Source organism: Diplotaxodon limnothrissa, linkage group LG15 (assembly GCF_057381915.1).
Source record: "Diplotaxodon limnothrissa isolate DT_005_m linkage group LG15, D_limnothrissa_male_GT1.1, whole genome shotgun sequence".
In the NCBI taxonomy this organism is placed as follows: domain Eukaryota; kingdom Metazoa; phylum Chordata; class Actinopteri; order Cichliformes; family Cichlidae; genus Diplotaxodon; species Diplotaxodon limnothrissa.
In genome coordinates this window covers 20,791,513-20,809,503 of record NC_140610.1, presented here as the reverse complement: position 1 = coordinate 20,809,503, position 17,991 = coordinate 20,791,513, and the positions used below count along the sequence as shown (strand labels likewise).

At 40.8% G+C, this 17,991-nt stretch overlaps 1 protein-coding gene across 1 annotated transcript in view; it reads right to left on the bottom strand.

Moving 5' to 3' along the window:
- Positions 1-5,974: 5,974 nt before the first annotated feature.
- Positions 5,975-17,991, bottom strand: part of man1a1 (mannosidase, alpha, class 1A, member 1) — a 172,998-nt gene continuing 160,981 nt past the window's right edge. Inside the window, exon 12 of the mRNA XM_085373614.1 lies at positions 5,975-13,060. Coding sequence (XP_085229740.1) covers positions 12,934-13,060 — 127 coding nt within the window. The 3' untranslated portion in view covers positions 5,975-12,933. The remainder of the gene's footprint in view (positions 13,061-17,991) is intronic.

Genomic DNA, 17,991 nt, shown 5'->3' with positions numbered 1-17,991 from the left:
TTCTCTTCCTCCAACACTTTTTGAGCTTCCAACAATTCTTTCTTCATATTTTCAATCTCATTTTCTGCCTCATGTTTACATTTTTTCTCCTCTTCAAGTTGTTGCTTTACATGCAGTAATTCCTTCCTTAGTTTTTCAGCTTCAGCCATTACATTTGCAGCTTCTTGTGTTGCCAACTGCATTTTCCTTTTTTCCTCTTCAAAAGCTTCCTGCACCTCCTGTAATTCCTGCATCACATTTCCTGCCTCCTTCTTTGCAGTTTGATATTTATTTTTGGCTTCTTGTGCTGTGCTTTTCTCTTCCTCCAATGCTTTTTGAGCTTCCAACAGTTCTTTCTTCATGTTTTCATTCTCGTTTTCTGACTGTTGTTTTCTCATCTTCTCTCCTTTAAGTTTGAGACCCACATGCAGTAATTCCTGCAATACTACTTCAGTTTCAAACTTTGAATTTTTAGCTTCTCCTCTTGATTTTTCTGCCTCTTCTTTTAATTTGACATTTTCAGCCTGTATCATTTGAAATTTAAAATTAATCAGCTGTACTTTAATGTATGGTGAAGCACTCGCCGATCCTCTTCTCGTTCTCCCTTGATTCATTTTGGCCTTTTAAACAAAGGAGCCAACGTATTGTAGAGGAGTGAAGTGAAGTTTTCGAAGTTTTTTTCGTCAACTGTCGTTTGTCCTGCACAGAGATGCTGCTGTAGATGTGTCTCTAGCTGTGTCTGGATACAATGAAACATGCTGGAACTAAGTGCTTGTATTGCACAGTTCTACTAAACGTTCCATTCCATGCATGCTCCGCCCACATGGTCAGGAATGTCAGGTGCTGCATCACCAAATGCTGCTCCCGTTGCCTAGCAATTACAGCTGTTTACTTTTTGAGGTCTGGTTCATTATTTAATAAAGAAAACATGTCCAAGTATTGGGTGCTGAGGCTCAGCGCATATTCTAGCCTGCTGTGTGGGTGGGCAGCTAGAAATCACTGGTGGGCAACATGAGTGAGGAGAAAACTGGAGCAGCCAAGCAGGGAGCTGCAGGTTGCTGGTTTGAGTCTCTGTTCAGATGCTGGTGTCTCCTCTCTCTGAGATGTCTGCAAACAGTCCCAGATAAAACAATAAGGATAATAAACAAACACGTGACTAAAATAACAATTATGACTCTGATGCATTTCATGTGTAGCAGGATGGCCTCTATACAGCAGTCGTTGCAAGCATCCGCATCGGCACACTTACTTTTCTTTAAGCAGGCGTGCTGGGGTCCTCCTAAGGAAAGTTTGAAACTTCATTTCCTTCATGCTGGTGAACTTTTTACCAAATATTTTCATCAAAGCTTCTCCATCACTGACAGGGATTGTTTGGATCTTCACACTCATCTCCACCAACCCTAAAAAATGAGTCTCACTTTGCTCATATAATGCAGGAGTGTCTCCATATTCCACAAAAGTCTATGCAAACATGTAACAGTATCCCATATTCATAGAAATATTATTGATATTATAACAAAAGCTGTCACCAACACAATTGTCCCAAGTGCTATTTTTAAACAGGATTTTCAACTAGAGGATTTCCCTATAGCTTAATTTTTTTAAATATTTTGTACACAATAACAGAATAATTTCAGAAAAACACAAAATGACTGGTGTCAATATTATTTGCCCCACAAAAAAGGTCGAATATAAAAAAATATTGCAAATATTGCACAGCTGGAAAAAAAAAAAAGCACTACAGCTTAGTTGTTCCCCCCTCCTTTGTCCTCCTGTTTCCCCTCCCTCTCCCCTCCAACGAGGAGTTAAACAGTTTGATGGCGTGTGGGACAAAGGAGTTTTTAAGCCTGTTGGTTCTTGTCTTTGGGAGAAGCAACCTGTCGCTGAACAGGCTCCTCTGATTATTTACCACCGTGTGCAGAGGATGCCCGGCATTGTCCATAATGTCCAGCAGTTTCTTTAATGTCCTTTTCTCTTGGGCCGTTTCCTCCATGACACACATTAATAGCTAACATGAAAGAACCATTGTGCTAAGAACTACTTTTTCTTTTTTGTGCAGAAAGTGCAACATTACTGGGAAAAACACGCAGTCATGGATGATGAGCAGGCGTAGGTACATACAGTACTCCCATTTACAGTGGGGCAAAAAAGTATTTAGTCAGCCACCGATTGTGCAAGTTCCCCCACCTAAAATGATGACAGAGGTCAGTAATTTGCACCAGAGGTACACTTCAACTGTGAGAGACAGAATGTGAAAAAAAAATCCATGAATCCACATGGTAGGATTTGTAAAGAATTTATTCGTAAATTAGGGTGGAAAATAAGTATTTGGTCAATAACAAAAATACAACTCAATACTTTGTAACATAACCTTTGTTGGCAATAACAGAAGTCAAACGTTTACTATAGGTCTTTACCAGGTTTGCACACACAGTAGCTGGTATCTTGGCCCATTCCTCCATGCAGATCTTCTCGAGAGCAGTGATGTTTTGGGGCTGTCGCCGAGCAACACGGACTTTCAACTCCCGCCACAGATTTTCTATGGGGTTGAGGTCTGGAGACTGGCTAGGCCACTCCAGGACTTTCAAATGCTTCTTACGGAGCCACTCCTTTGTTGCCCGGGCGGTGTGTTTTGGATCATTGTCATGTTGGAAGACCCAGCCTCGTTTCATCTTCAAAGTTCTCACTGATGGAAGGAGGTTTTGGCTCAAAATCTCACGATACATGGCCCCATTCACTCTGTCCTTAACACGGATCAGTCGTCCTGTCCCCTTGGCAGAAAAACAGCCCCATAGCATGATGTTTCCACCCCCATGCTTCACAGTAGGTATGGTGTTCTTGGGATGCAACTCAGTATTCTTCTTCCTCCAAACACCACGAGTTGAGTTTATACCAAAAAGTTCTACTTTGGTTTCATCTGACCACATGACATTCTCCCAATCCTCTGCTGTATCATCCATGTGCTCTCTGGCAAACTTCAGACGGGCCTGGACATGCACTGGCTTCAGCAGCGGAACACGTCTGGCACTGCGGGATTTGATTCCCTGCCGTTGTAGTGTGTTACTGATGGTGACCTTTCTTACTTTGGTCCCAGCTCTCTGCAGGTCATTCACCAGGTCCCCCCGTGTGGTTCTGGGATCTTTGCTCACCGTTCTCATGATCATTTTGACCCCACGGGATGAGATCTTGCGTGGAGCCCCAGATGGAGGGAGATTATCAGTGGTCTTGTATGTCTTCCATTTTCTGATGATTGCTCCCACAGTTGATTTTTTCACACCAAGCTGCTTGCCTATTGTAGATTCACTCTTCCCAGTCTGGTGCAGGTCTACAATACTTTTCCTGGTGTCCTTCGAAAGCTCTTTGGTCTTGGCCATGGCGGAGTTTGGAGTCTGACTGTTTGAGGCTGTGGACAGGTGTCTTTTATACAGATGATGAGTTCAAACAGGTGCCATTCATACAGGTAACGAGTGGGGGACAGAAAATCTTCTTACAGAAGACGTTACAGGTCTGTGAGAGCCAGAGATTTTCCTTGTTTGAGGTGACCAAATACTTATTTTCCACCCTAATTTACGAATAAATTCTTTACAAATCCTACCATGTGGATTCATGGATTTTTTTTTTTTCACATTCTGTCTCTCACAGTTGAAGTGTACCTCTGGTGCAAATTACTGACCTCTGTCATCATTTTAAGTGGGGGAACGTGCACAATCGGTGGCTGACTAAATACTTTTTTGCCCCACTGTATACACAGAGTGCTTAGGCTTTCAGTGAGGTAAGGTGAGCTTTAACACCCCCCATCATTGGGACTCTAAGCATCTACAAAATATCTTTCCTCCAAAGTCTCACCGTCATCCTACAGACAGCTCCCTCGTAGCATACTTGAACATGTACCTCTTTCTTCTGTTAATTCCTTAAGGCTCCAAGGACCACTCATCCTGAAGATTCTTGGGTGATGGGTACAGCGGAGAAACGTCACATTCCTCCTTGGAGCATTAACAACAGGTGTGTCACTAATAGTGGAAGGCATCGTGCTGAGTTTTAGGCTTCAGTTTTCCTTGTGATTGTGTTCAGTCCCTCTCTCACACATTGTGATGAAAGTTTTGTTTCTTATCCTTTTTACACTTGTTTGATTGCTTGTTTTCTGTGGCCTCATCAGTTGCTCAATAGGTGGAATTCAAGGTTGGACACAGTTCAGTAATCAGCAGGTGAGATGGACTTCAGCACCTTTTTTTTTAAAAGTTCATTTTTATAAATCCACAAAAAGCTTCTTATACCCCAATTAAACACACACACACAGGTCTAAACTCAACAATCTCACTGAACTCATAATTACATTAAAAAGGAGACACCCTAAAGCCTAAACTGAGCCCAGGTTTGTTAATATGACGCCCTTGGTTTTTGTAGCCTTAATGACCATTTACAAAAGGAACTCATTGGTGTAGGAAGCATGTTGTCTAACAAAGCATATTTTTGTAGTGCACATCAAGCTTCAAGACACTTATAGGCAGAACCTTTTTCTGTAAGAGGTTACCCTGATGAGTGTTAAGGCATAAGTCGAGTGTTGTGGGGGGTGGAAATGATACAGTGGCCCCTCTGCTGTGGTAGTGATGATCAGTCTCATTCCTCTGTGAAAGCATGCAGAAAGAAGCAGCTACAGCAGCCCAAAATGCATCTGTGTGGCCCAGTTTTGAGTGAACTGTTAGTATCCACCTGTCCTGCTGATGCAACTTTCCAACACCTCTCTGCATCTTCACCAGCTACAGGCTGGGCTAAAGCACGACACTAAGCATTTGTCACAAGTTTCCAGTTAGGAGCCACTAATGTGCTGTGAAAGCTTTTTAATGTTTGTCCAGCTGTGTAGTGTCTGGCCTCCAAGATGTATGTGCTTCGGTTTTATTCATTGAGTGGAATTCCAGCATTTTATTAGTCTAATAATTAGCAGATATGTGTAACCACAGTAGATAGCAGTAACTTAAATTTCTTCCACCACCAGCATTGTGGCGACAAAACGCAAAGTCCAAAGCCCACGATCCTTCAGACAAACACCTAGTCAGCCAACCATATGTCTGCAACTCAAAGCATTTAGACATGTAGACACCTCAAATGGAGCATGAGGAACGGGAAGAAAGTTGGTTTAAATGATTGGACGCGGGACGGTTGTTGGTGGTGTTGGGTTGATCTGAGTATTTCAGAAACTGCTGCGACTTTCCCACACAACTATGTCTACAGTTTAGAGAAGTATGGTCTGAAAAAGAGGAAACAGAGTGGATGATAATGTTTTGTTGACATTAGAAAATGGCCAGACTGCTTCAAGAGGAAGGCAACAAATAACCACTTGTTACACTCAAGGTACAGCGAGGAACGAGTACGAATGCACAAAACCTTGAAGCAGACAGGCTAGAACAGCAGAAGACCACACCGGGTGGCACTCCTGTCAGCCAAGAACAGGAAAGAGAAGCTACAATTTACACCGTTCACAGGCTCACGAAAATTGGACAGAAGCCTAAAAAAATGTTGCCTGTTCTAGTGAGATCCAGTTTCTGCTGCAACTGATTGTAAGGCCATAATTTGATGTAAAAAGTTTGACAGAGGGGATCCATCTACTTAAGTATCCCAATGAACACATTAATACCATGCTCTTATTCTGAAAAGACACGTTTAGAGCTCTAAATCTGAAAGTAGTTTTGTGTTCGCAGCCCAGACAAATTTTTAGCACAGGTTTTAAATTCATATCACAAATCCAATAAATTCCACAACAGGTCTGTAGATTAAAATAACACAGTACAAATCCAAAGAAACCACATATTAAAAGATTTTTTATTCACAATAGAAGTGTAACAAATATAGTTTATTAAAAAGTCATTAATATCATCTTAATCCATAAGCTCAGGAGATTTTTATATAAATGTCAAGCAGCCAGTTTGCCGGAATGGAATATTTACATTTTTACTCAATAATTATAATATTAACACAATAAAACAGATTTCCCCACAAAATTAAAATATTGCATATAAATGCAAAGTAAACTATGTGCAATGGAAAGATTATCAGCAATATTTTGTACAGATACATTTCTGAGGTTCACACGTTTAAACCCTTTAAAGGAGATTTACGACCATTTGCAGGAATTCAGATTGAGTTCCAGTCATTTCTAGTGGTCGTGTACCACCATGAAAAACAAATGTCAGTGTGGTCTGTATGAGACGTTTAAGGTGGTGTATATTCAAAGAGGACTGACTGACTTTGGTTTGAACTCCTGAAACTGGTGTAATTCTCCTTTAATATTCACTAATAGAAAGGCATTGGAAAGCAACAGACCGTCAACACAATAATCATAAAATCACCAAAGACATTTCAGCTTAATCATGAAAACAACAGATAAAAAAAAAAGTCTGCATGTGAGAATGAACAAAAGCCTGATGTCACACAACGTGAAGCTAAAGCAAACATTTAGAAACCAAATACATTCTCCAGATCTCCTTTTGCAGGTAGTGAAACGACCAGTTCAGTGTCAAATAAGAGAGAGAGAAAAAATGTTAAAATGATAAGAATCCAGGTGGACACGAGCAGAAGAGAAACTAAATTTTTTGGAAGAAAAAGCTGGGACTGAGCCCTTTAAGTCTAATTGGGTCAAATGTTTCTAAGAATACAAACCTTCAAAACAAAAGTCTGCACACAGGGCTTAAAAATCGACGACAACAACATTTATAATCATATGTATACTGCGTTCAACTAATGCCTGGAAAGCAAATTTCCCTGTTGGGAGATTACTCCTCAAAATGCTGCAAATGACTGCTGAAAATATCACGAAATCTCACCCATTCAAATCTCTATTAACGATCATATTTACCTGAGGCTTAAAAAAAAGAAAAGAAAGTATAACCCACACACCATTAAATGTTTTGATCTGTAACCGGACAGAAATCATCGGAAATTTTAAATAACTTAAATCACATCAGAGAGATATCAGTACCTTAATGGTGAAACGTAGCCTTAACTCTTTTCTCTCTTTTATCTAACTGCACACTGGACATTTTTGTGGGTTCAGGACTGTCACAGGGTATTCTTGACCTCAAGAAGATATTTACATGTTAGACTGTAACTTGACCATCTTAGGGAATGACGTGATAGAGAAAATACTCGGGCTGTTAGCTGCAGGTCTTAAATGCCAAGTACATAAAGTATCTAAAACCATCAGGATCAATGTGAACGGCCAATGCCAGGTTCAGACTACACGACATCAGCGAGAAGTTGAACTCGGGAACAAGAACTGGCGTTATGGACGAAAGAATGCCTCACCATGTCCTGACTGCAGAAAGTGTAAAAGAAATAAATAAAAAATAACGCCAAGACCTTAAAAGTGAGGCTAATCATGCCTTCTTTCTAATGGCCATCAGGGGGCGACCTCTCTGGTTTCAAAAAGAAGTATTTTGTGTCCACAGACCTCTTCTCACCATGTTTTTAGATACCACTGCTACACGTCGTTAACTTTTATCTTCTTTCTCCCAAAGTCTGCATCATTAAAGAGCCTGGTTCTACCGGAGGTTTCTTCCTGTTAAAATGCAGTTTTTCCTTTCCACTGTCACCTAGTGCTTGCTCATAAGAGACTCTTTGATTGTTGGAGTTTTCGCTCTAATATTTTAGAGTCTTTTGATAGATAGAAATGATTCACATTAGTGCCCCGGATTCAATTTAATTCAGTTTTTTTGTACAGAGACAACTAATACAGAAAAAACCCAGCACTTGGAAACAGTGGGAAGGAAAAACTCCCTTTTAACAGGAAGAAAACCCGGCTGAACCGGGCTCAGGGAAGGGCAGCCATCTGCCATCTGCCGTAACGGACTTGGGGTGAAACAAAACATCCTTGTGATTTCTTTGGTCACATTGTTGTAGTCACATCGCTTGCACGGAAGATACTGACCTGTCTGCAAACACTTGCTAGCAAAAAAAAAAAAGTCACTCAACCCAAAAACGGAGAACATTTTTTTTCAAAATAAAAGTCGAGCTTGACAGTTGGAGCTTTTACTACTTTGAAGGGAAATTACGGTCTATGTTTCTGGTTTGTGCTGCCCTTTCTCACCGTTTCACTAGAGCGCAGAAAGTAGTCTAAGAGTGTTTGCAGACACGCCAGTGTCTTCCATAAAAACTACAGGCAACCATGGCGATCAGTTTCACCTCATCACTGTCTACAATCTCCACCAACCACTCAGGGAATACAAAGCTTCTAGGTTTCTAGGTGGTAGCTGACGAATTTCTAGGCCTCCGTGCCTGTGGGCGTAGCCAATAAGTAAAACATAATATTTTGAATTTAAAATCTAATCTGACACATTATAACATATCGTGTAGTCGGAGCCTGTCACAGCAGTCGGCAGAGATCAAAGTAATCGATTACAAATTAAACCCAGCCAGCTGATAACTGTCACTGTTCAGTATCTTAACATTTACTACCAGTAAAGTACACATTTCCTGTAGTTTTCATCTTTTTCATACAGCAACATAAAAAGGAATAAAAATAAAAACAAGAAATCAGAAGAAAATAATCACACGTTCCCTCATTAGAGGCTTTCTGTTTCAATTAATTGACGTCTCTATTGCCAAACTTGTCGGATGAAGATTCGCGAGCCCGTCCCACTGAACCCAAAACATGGATGAAGCAGAATTTTGTTACTTTGATCAGCAGCCATCAGACAGCGATGTTTACATAGTTTAACCGTGCTGTTTTCAGCTCTCACTGGTTTCTGTGGTTTCATATAAAGCTGCACAGTGTGCTAACACTCTACTGTACAACGAACACTTTATGTCTTTAACTCTTTTTATGTTTTTTTGTCACATCCAGAGAAAAACAACAAAAAATGTCCCTACAGTGTAGAAATAAACCTCATGTGATAGATTTGGTCATTTCCCACATAAACAGCTACATTAAGCAGCTCTCCATCTGTTTTGCTCTCAAACCTTTTCCTGTCTGCACGCCTGGCTTCCACTTTCTGTGGAAGATACCAGAAAGCCCCCAAAAAACAAAACCCCAAAACAAAGCGACCCCCCAAATAACCCAAAAAACAAACATAACAAAGCACACTGAAGCGAACAAAGACAAAAATACAAACAAAATATTCTTCGCTTCACATTGGATGGTACATTCATGCGGCTCCCTATAGGTTTTCCCATCAACTCCCAGGTGGTTCCTTCGCCCCTTTTTTCTGTTGTTCTGTAAAGGTGCCAGCTCTTTAAAACCCAACAGACCAGCACACAGCTGTGAAGCTTTCTCTCTGCCAGTCTTTGTCTCTAATCCAATTAAAAACCCACAGCGCCACCTAGGGGTCGGCTCCCAATGTTTCCTATGTTCTCTAGCACAGAATAAATTAACACAATCAGCAGAATTACAACAATACACCATCACGTGGGTAATAAATGCCACTCTAACTAAACCAAACAGTAAGCTCTGCCGTCTGTACAGTGACAGAAAGAACATGAAGAGATTGGTCACAGCTCAGAGAATAAGAAACGATATGTCAGTGTTGGTAAAAACCGGGGCTTGAGCATTTTGGGCTTTACTTTTCCAAACAAAATAAAAAAAATCTGGGAGTTTAGCATCGTGCAAACACAGGACTGTGGTATGGTTTGTCAAAGCTTCATCTTTTGTGAATAGTGGCGATTTTGAGGTGGCAGGAAGTAAAAAATTCTGAATGCTTGGGCACTGAATCGGGAAAAATGGGCTCTTCTAAAGGGAGAGAAGTAGTGCTGTAGTGCTATTCATCCATCTAGATTATTTTGTTGTTAGCCGACTGTTTTTGTAGATATTGGCTGTAGAGATTTCTGCCCTTTCTTGAATATTGAGTTTTTTATGTCTTGATGCATGCTCAATCATCCAAGTAAGTAAATCTCCAAAAGTTGATTCTGTTCATCTGGACGTAGCGTTTTCAGTGGGGGAAACGTTTCGTCACTCACCCAAGTGACTTCCTCAGTCTCAGCTAACTGTGGTTTCCCCAATCTTATGTACTGTTTATAACACTGGAGAAACCTGCAGTCAGCTGAGACTGAAGAAGCCACTTGGATGAGTGACGAAACGTTTCCCCCACTGAAAACGCTACGTCCTGATGAACAGAATCAACTTTTGGGGATAAACCTTTTATGAATCCACAAAACTCTACAAACATTCTTGTGAGCGGTTTCATGTATTTCTTTTTCATCAAACTGTGCCCATTAAACGTGCTGAAAGAAGTGCACATAAACCCATGATGTTTTCCTCTTGACTGTATGTTCTCCAAAACTGGAGGACTCACACCAAAAAAATCTAGATGGATAAAACAACACTGCAGGTAAGCTGGAAGATGCAGAACTGATGACGAAACAAGAAAAAAAACAGAAAGCACTGATTCTGAAATCCTTACAGACTGATTTACCTGCTCTGAGACACCTGGGGCAAATGTTCTTTAACCTGCTGAGAAAAATAACCTGCACAAGCGTCGCTCAGCCAGAACAAATAAATCAGCTCAGCAGTCATCCTGTTGTTGACTGAACTTTCTAATGACTCACCATCTGTCAGTTTAAAGCTCATTTGGAGGATAAGCAGAACTGAATGTGCAGTTCTATGAGCTAGGCCCTCGCTCCATCAAATATTCAATATAAAGGCTCAAAGTACAACAGTGCTTGTTTTCCCTTTCCTTGTTTGTTGAGCTGTAAATACTTTTATGGACATAGAAGTAGCTGTTGACTTATCAGACTACGGTTATTTAGACTGTAATATTTAGACTTACCACTAGATGTCAGTATAGCCAAACAAATATGTGTTGACTGAGCCCTGCACAGGTCTCAAATGATTAGACTGCGATTCCCAACAGAGACGCAGACTCTGGAGATGGAAAAAGTAAAGCGCATAGGACTTATTTTCGATTTTAATTCTGAACTCAGGACTTTGGTGTTCTGATCTCCCTCTTAGCACAACAAAGCCCAAGTTCCTACCAACTCTTGAGCCATTTATCAAGCCCAACTTACTCCAAACGTCAAATTAAAAAGCAGTTATCATCCTTTAATCCATTTCTAGATTTATTATAATCCTCATCAGAGCAATGGGAGCTCTTAGTTAAAGCTGCAATACTGCTTTGAAACTGCTTTTTGTGTTTGCGAGAGCTGCTTTCTCCCTCCTTCTCTACAGCGAAGGCACTAGATCGAAGACTAAACTGGATTAAATCTGGTTCCTGTGTGGCATCGGGAGAAGTCTTCACTGTGAAATTAAACTAAAATGACCAGGCGAGCGCGACTCTGAAGATACAAAAGCAGCAAACACGGTCACAAACTCTACATGTGAGTGGAGGATGAAAAAAAACGAAACAAAAAAACCCGTTAACGACAGCACGGTGAAGCTGCGTTGCAGTAGTATGGCTTCTTGTGTGTGTGAAGGTGGATAGTTATAGAAGAGTCGAGCGACGGCGTCTCCTCACAGAGGAGGGAAGATCCTACAGGCTGCCCTACGCGGACCTGGAGGACCGAAACAGGAAGAAGCAACACCGCGGTGAAGAAGAGGACGAGGGCTCGACTGATGCACAAGGATTACAGAGGACTGTAATAAATCAGTTTCCTCTTGTAGAGAGCCTGGAAGCTAAATTTTTAATGCATACACATGGTCAATTGTGAGGATATTAGCATTTTCAGAAGATTTCTGTTGAATGTCAGGACCTAATCAGTACCTAATTCTTTCTACAGCTTTCATCCGCACTCCAACTAATCTCCATGCTCCATTACAGCTGTGCAGACATCATCTTTGGAGTAAGACTGTGAAAAGTGGTTGAACGCTCCATCAGACTGAGGCAAATGTTCCTTTTTTTCCTTTTGGTTCATGCTCTTTTCAGTGTTTAAAAGGAAGAAAGAAAAAATGTGTATTTTATTTTTCAGTAAATGGAGAAAAACTGTCGAACGAATTCTGATTCAGTTTTTAAAAAAACCTGTGCTGGTCGAACCCCCAGAGCACATATGAAAAGGAGAAAGAAATCTAAAAGCGGGTCAAAGATGCAGATGAAAAGCAGAAGAAGAATAAGGAGGAGGAGGAGGATGGCTTTGTGTAAACCTCGTGGGGAGAAAGTGGAGTTACTGGCAGGTAATGAGCTGGTGCGGCTGGTCGTCATTTGTCACATCCAACTCAAGAGAAAGGAAGGAGGAAGAAGAGTCGGTTAGGTTTATAAAAAGAGGCTCGGGTTGTGCTGCGGCTTTCCTTTTTTTCTATTCTTTTTTTAAGAAAACCAGCAGTTCTCTGACGACACTATGAAACACTCAAGTCGGTGCAGGAAAGACCGGTTCCTAGTTCCTATTCAGATGTTGTTGTGGTAGAGCAGCAGGTAAAAGACGACACATGTGAAGGGAATTGAGCGTCCGTTCACGCGGCCAGCCAGCCTTGTGATCCTCAGTGGGGAGCTTTTCCTTGGTGTGGTGCCCAAACACTCGGGCTCCATGGTAGTTCATATCAGTGGTGAATGACTGTCAGCGTCCTCCTCCTCATCAAAAATGGCTACTAGCAACAATTAAACTGATGAATAAAGTGATAGCTGGTCACACTGTCCCTCCAAATGAACAGAAAAGCGAAGGAAGTCAAACCGAGGAGTGAAATAAACAGCCTTTTTTTTTTTCTTTAGATCTTGATTCAAATTATTATGTCTACATTTTGATGAGCTATCATGTTATTCAGCAGTACATATGTTGCTTTGGGTCAGCCTTTGGACTCAACCAGAGAAGAAGAAAAAAAAATCAAGTGAAGGAAAACAAAACAAAAACCCCTGGAGTCTCCAGCGAGAACCCGGCTCCAGCACAAGTGGGTTCAGTTTTGAGCCCATCAACAATATCAGGTGAAGTCTGATCTGTAACCACTCAGGGCTCCAAGCGGCTCAACAGTTTCAGACAGCTGGAGGCTCAGTATACAGGATCGAGGTTCTCACACATTTCTGGGCGTCGGTGCAGGCAGGTCCGTTACTCCACTTCGTTGGGTCTGTCCGTTTTATCCTTCCTTATGACGGGCAGGGGGTGAGCCTCGGTATTGAAGACCCAGTGTTCGAATGGTAGGTGGTCATCCTCAGAGAAGAGGAGGTAGAGATACCTGTGGGAGAGAAGAAGGGGTCAGATCAAGTTGCTAAACTACGAAATGTTGCAGCAAACTTAGCATAAATGATCCAAAATAAAGTAATGTTTGTGACTGTGCTGTGGTCCCACCCGAATTCATTATTCATAAACTGTTTAAATGCGCTTCAATTCCCTCCTTGATTTCTTTATGAGAGTTATGGAAATCAAAATAAAATAAAATAAAATAAAAACAGTTTACTCCTGAGCATTTCAGCTTTTGCAATATTTATTCGATGGTTTCGCCAAAGCCGTGATGAGACCGATGTGGAACTGAAAGCGAAGAATGGGTGCGACTCTATTTCAGACTGGTTTATGAAACTTGAAGTCATGCAATTTTTGTGCTTCGCTGTCATCAAACCGCCCTGTTATGAAACGGCCCTGAAATATTATTATCCATCAAAGGAGTGATAAGCAAATTGAAAGAGTTTCAGGACAGCTGGCGGTCCTGTGGGGTCTTATCAGATTTCATCATGTTGAGTGAAAAACAAACGATTTGTTTTCAACTGGTCGCAAATGAAAATTTAAACAATGGAGCTGAAGAAAAGGGACAAGCTTAAAAAGAAAGCGTGAGCTAAGGATGAAATAATGACTCAGTAGAGAAGCTGGTTGTCCACGAAGCCTTCAAACTCCAGGACGAGTCCCCATCCTCCTCTGCTTGCCTGCCAGCCAAACAAGCAGACAGCAGCGAGTGATTGAAGGCAGACAGGAGTGTGAAGTACGACGGCGTCCTTGGCAGCATCGGGAAGATGAATGCTGGAAGATGCCAGAGTCCCCGAGTCACATTAGGAGGACTTGTGGGTTCGCAGCTAAATGGGATTGATATTTTCTGTGTCTGCCGAGGTCTGTTTCAGTTGCCTGACCGATGGGGTAATTATTATGTTAGTGTCCAGGCTCGTGGTCAGTTACGCAGTTATTCTGCCTTCCAGTTGTCTGTGGGGGGCCTTTAATGTGAGAAAATGCTAATAACACATTAGCATTCAGAGACACTTTTTTCTTTTCTGTTCCACTTGCCTAGACAAATAGCCAGCTCTCCCTTTTATGTCGATGAAGAGGAAAAATAAATCTCTACAAACTGATCTGAGAAGGAAGTCGGACACTTTGGCTGTGTTGGTTTCTGTGTCCGTGAGTGTTTTAATCAGGAGTAGAGGTGACGCTTGTTAAAATATACTGCCTATAAAATAAAAGCTGGATTGGATGGCACTTCGCCCCCATAAGGCTCTGTTAGGATAACCTTGACTTCCTGTCAACAGCTGTCTGGTATGTGGGGAGGGAAAAAAATGATAGAGGTGGAGGAGGAGGGGGAGATGGAGGAGTGGCTGATATCATTTCTAAGGGAGTAAAGGAAACGGAGAGGATGATAAATCTGCATGAGGCTCGGGAGAAAGAGGCGAATAGAAACTTTGGTCTTTAATCAGTCCATCCATGAAGTCCACTGCTTCATGCATGCACACAGGTTTTGATTTTATGTTATTATATTTGTCTCACATGATCAAATACTAAACATTAGGGAAGCTGTGGAAACCTGTAATGTATATTTTAAACTCTTTCTTGTCAATTAAGGATGTAATTTGAACAATAATCAGCAGATGAACACAGTAATGAAGACATTCATGCTGACGTTAATGGTAACTGTGAGAAACGCTGATATCAGATGTGGGAAATCAATGTATTGATTTGGTATCTTGTGCCTTTAATAAATGCATTCCATTCAACTTTAAAGCTTAATTGCTTAATAAAAAATGAATATTGTACTGTGAAAAAAACAAAACAAAACAAAAAACATAACTCTCAACAGCTTTAATGCTCTTTAGAGAACAACCAAAGGGTCCTTCTCTCCATACTTGTACTGTAATGTAACTGTAATACTTGTACTTGTAATGTATGTACTCCATACATTGAATCTTAAAGCCTTTGAAGAGTCCTCATTACATTTCCACAAAACTTAAAAACAGTTCTTAGCAGCATTTAAAACATGTGCCATAATACCACAGATTCAGAATCTGTTTGTGGCAGGCGGGGGTTCATTTGCACACTCTTATATGTCGTGTGGGCATAGAAACTGTTGGCTCTTCCTCTGAAATCTGTGACTTAACCTCAAACTGTGGTCACCATGAGCTGATACTAGCAGAAAAGCTCAGACGATGAGGCTTTGGCCTCTCTCCCTCTATCGCTCATTCATTATGTTTTGTTGTAACAGTTGCTGGGAAGCTTTTGGTGCACTTAACCTAAGCTGTATTCATCATATCATCTTATTTTTTGTTTTTGTGAGCTGTTGGCGTGTAAGAGACGGGCAGTAAAGACGTGCCCTCAGACAGAGCAGTAAAAGAAGACCCAGCGTGATTGATGATCAGTAGAAAGAACTCGCACAAAGGACCATTTTGGATGTTTAATGTTAAGCTGAACAAGAGTTTTATGCTACAGTCACACTAAAAAAAGTGTTTGGATACGTGTGCTGTGTGAATTGTTTGCTTTGTAGATGGGAATCAGGGCTGAGACGGTGATAAAAGTGGGAATAAGACAGAGTCAGTCTGCGATCAGTCTGTTTGTGATCATCATATGTGTGTAAAACACAGCTGGTTGCCATAACTACTTGCAATCGGTCGCCAACAGCAAAAACATTCAATGCAAACCACCGAATTTTCCTCGTCACGAGGACATTGTTGTCCTGTTTATATTCTAGTGTGACCCTTGGCATAATTTTACACTCCTGTCAGATTGTCACTCGGCATCAGCAGAGACCTGAAGCCACAGTATTGATATCTGATCACCAGTCGTATCAGCTCTAAAGCTCAACTGCACTAAGCTATTTTACAGCCTGTGCGCGCTTTCTCAATGCTGCTGAGTCTCTGACAGCTGATTTTAAATTCGCCTTGAACATTTTTCTTTATTTGCTTCAGGCAACTTAAAAATATTCATGTAAAAATGGATAACTGGTCAGAAAACCGTGCCCTACAACCATGTTCGATTAACAGGAGCAATGAATGCAGAATTTTCAGCCTTGATTCCCCGGCTCTTTTAAGCTTTAATTTTAGCATAGTTCTACGCTGTGAATGGTTGATTGTGTTACATCCATAAAAAAATACATTAACTAGAAGCTGCAACTTTGAGCAAAATACTATAAAAGTACCTGAAAAGAACATGTAATGAATAACTCTTGTGTAGCTGCTACTACTACTTACCTGACTCTGGCACTACTGACCCAATGTTTCATAATGACACTAACACTGAATGCTCTCCTTGTTCCTCCTTTGCGTAGTCAGACACACAAAGTAAACACAAACACACACAGCAGAGTGCATGACCACACGCTTCCACCCACGTTAAGCTGTAGCCGAGACTTTTCCTCGTGCTTTAAACAGACTTGTCTTCTTGAGCACAGCTGGAGAGGCGAGAGAAAGCCCTATTAGCCACCAGACATCATACTGCGTGGCTGACAACACGTTTAAAGAGCCATTTTTTGGCTGCACACTCAAACGCTCACACCCTCACGCACACATTAACACATTCAAACTGAGACGTGCACATAAGGGCAGTTAAGTAAAAATATCAGCCATGTATTAAGAAAAAAGTGAGACGGCGTGCTGCCTGTGGTGTGTAAGGACATGCGGTGTTTTTCACAGTTTCTGGCTTTCTCTACTAGATTTCTGCTATTTCAGATCTAATGTATCAAGGCACCGTTTTCAGTCGTGAAGAGGAAGTTTATTTATAATGCTGCAAAATATTCTTTTATTCAGAACAAGTTCTGCACATTTGTATCCAATTCTTTTCATGTTATTATACGTCCCAGAGGAGAAATCATCCTAGTTTAGCTTTGGACTGTTTCGGGAATGCAAAACAGATGTTGAAATGAAAAAAGATGAATATACTCTGGTTTACCAGTAACTCTAAAAGCCTCTTTGTCATCTACAGGATAGAAAGTCCCAGCTGCGTTTGAGTGTTTTTTACTCCAGAAGAGCAAAAAGAGGAGGGCACAAATATGACATTCACACCCGAAATGTCAACTCTAACCAAGACAAGACACGGAATTGAGCCACATAACAGTAAACCATCCACATTAAGCCTTTGGTGTTGACCGCATCCCACTTCTGACAAAGAAAACTAACCAAAAGGAAGCTTTTTTGAGTCCTGGAATTACAAGCTACTAAATATTTAGGACTAAATGAGAGATGACAGATGTCTTACAGCTTTTCTCTAGACACAATATTTCTTGTTTGTTTTGGCTTTTTTTAAAATGTAAATTCATCCCACGTAACCAGCTCTGCTGTTTAACTCCAAATTCATCAATTTAGCTCCGCTTTGACAAATATTTCAGGCAGAATGAAAACTATGCATGTGCATGAGGGAGTGGACTTCAATTGGACTTTAAAAAGAATAACATAAATGAGACCTTGAAGTTGTTTATATCTCCAGCTGTCTGTCCACAACAGCGTATAAATGAGGCTTAAGCTTGTAGATGCTACTGGTGTTACAGCAGTACAGCAAGATCTTTGCCACTGGTAAGTCACTTTGGTTCTCCTTCATGTCATCTTTTATGGCAAAAAATGCACTTTTTTTTGATTAAACATAACCAGTCTATAAGAAATCATCTGGTTTAATTGTTATAGGAATGACAGTGCATTTTACTGAGTTGCACAGTCTGGGGCAATAGAAGAAGAAAGCTCTTTTTTATAGCCTACTGCTGAGAGAATTAAGGTTTGTACTTTGTTGCATTTTATTTTTAACCCTGTACTGCAGTCTTCCTTTGTACATATTTCTTAGTACTTCTTTGTAGTTATTTATTAATAAATAAGTAAAATCCTTACAGCTGATATTCCTCTACTTCATATTCATTAAATACAGAAAGCTAAATCTTTGGTTTATACTATAACTAGGTTAACTGTGATTCACGGCTTTTCTCTCTGCCTCTGA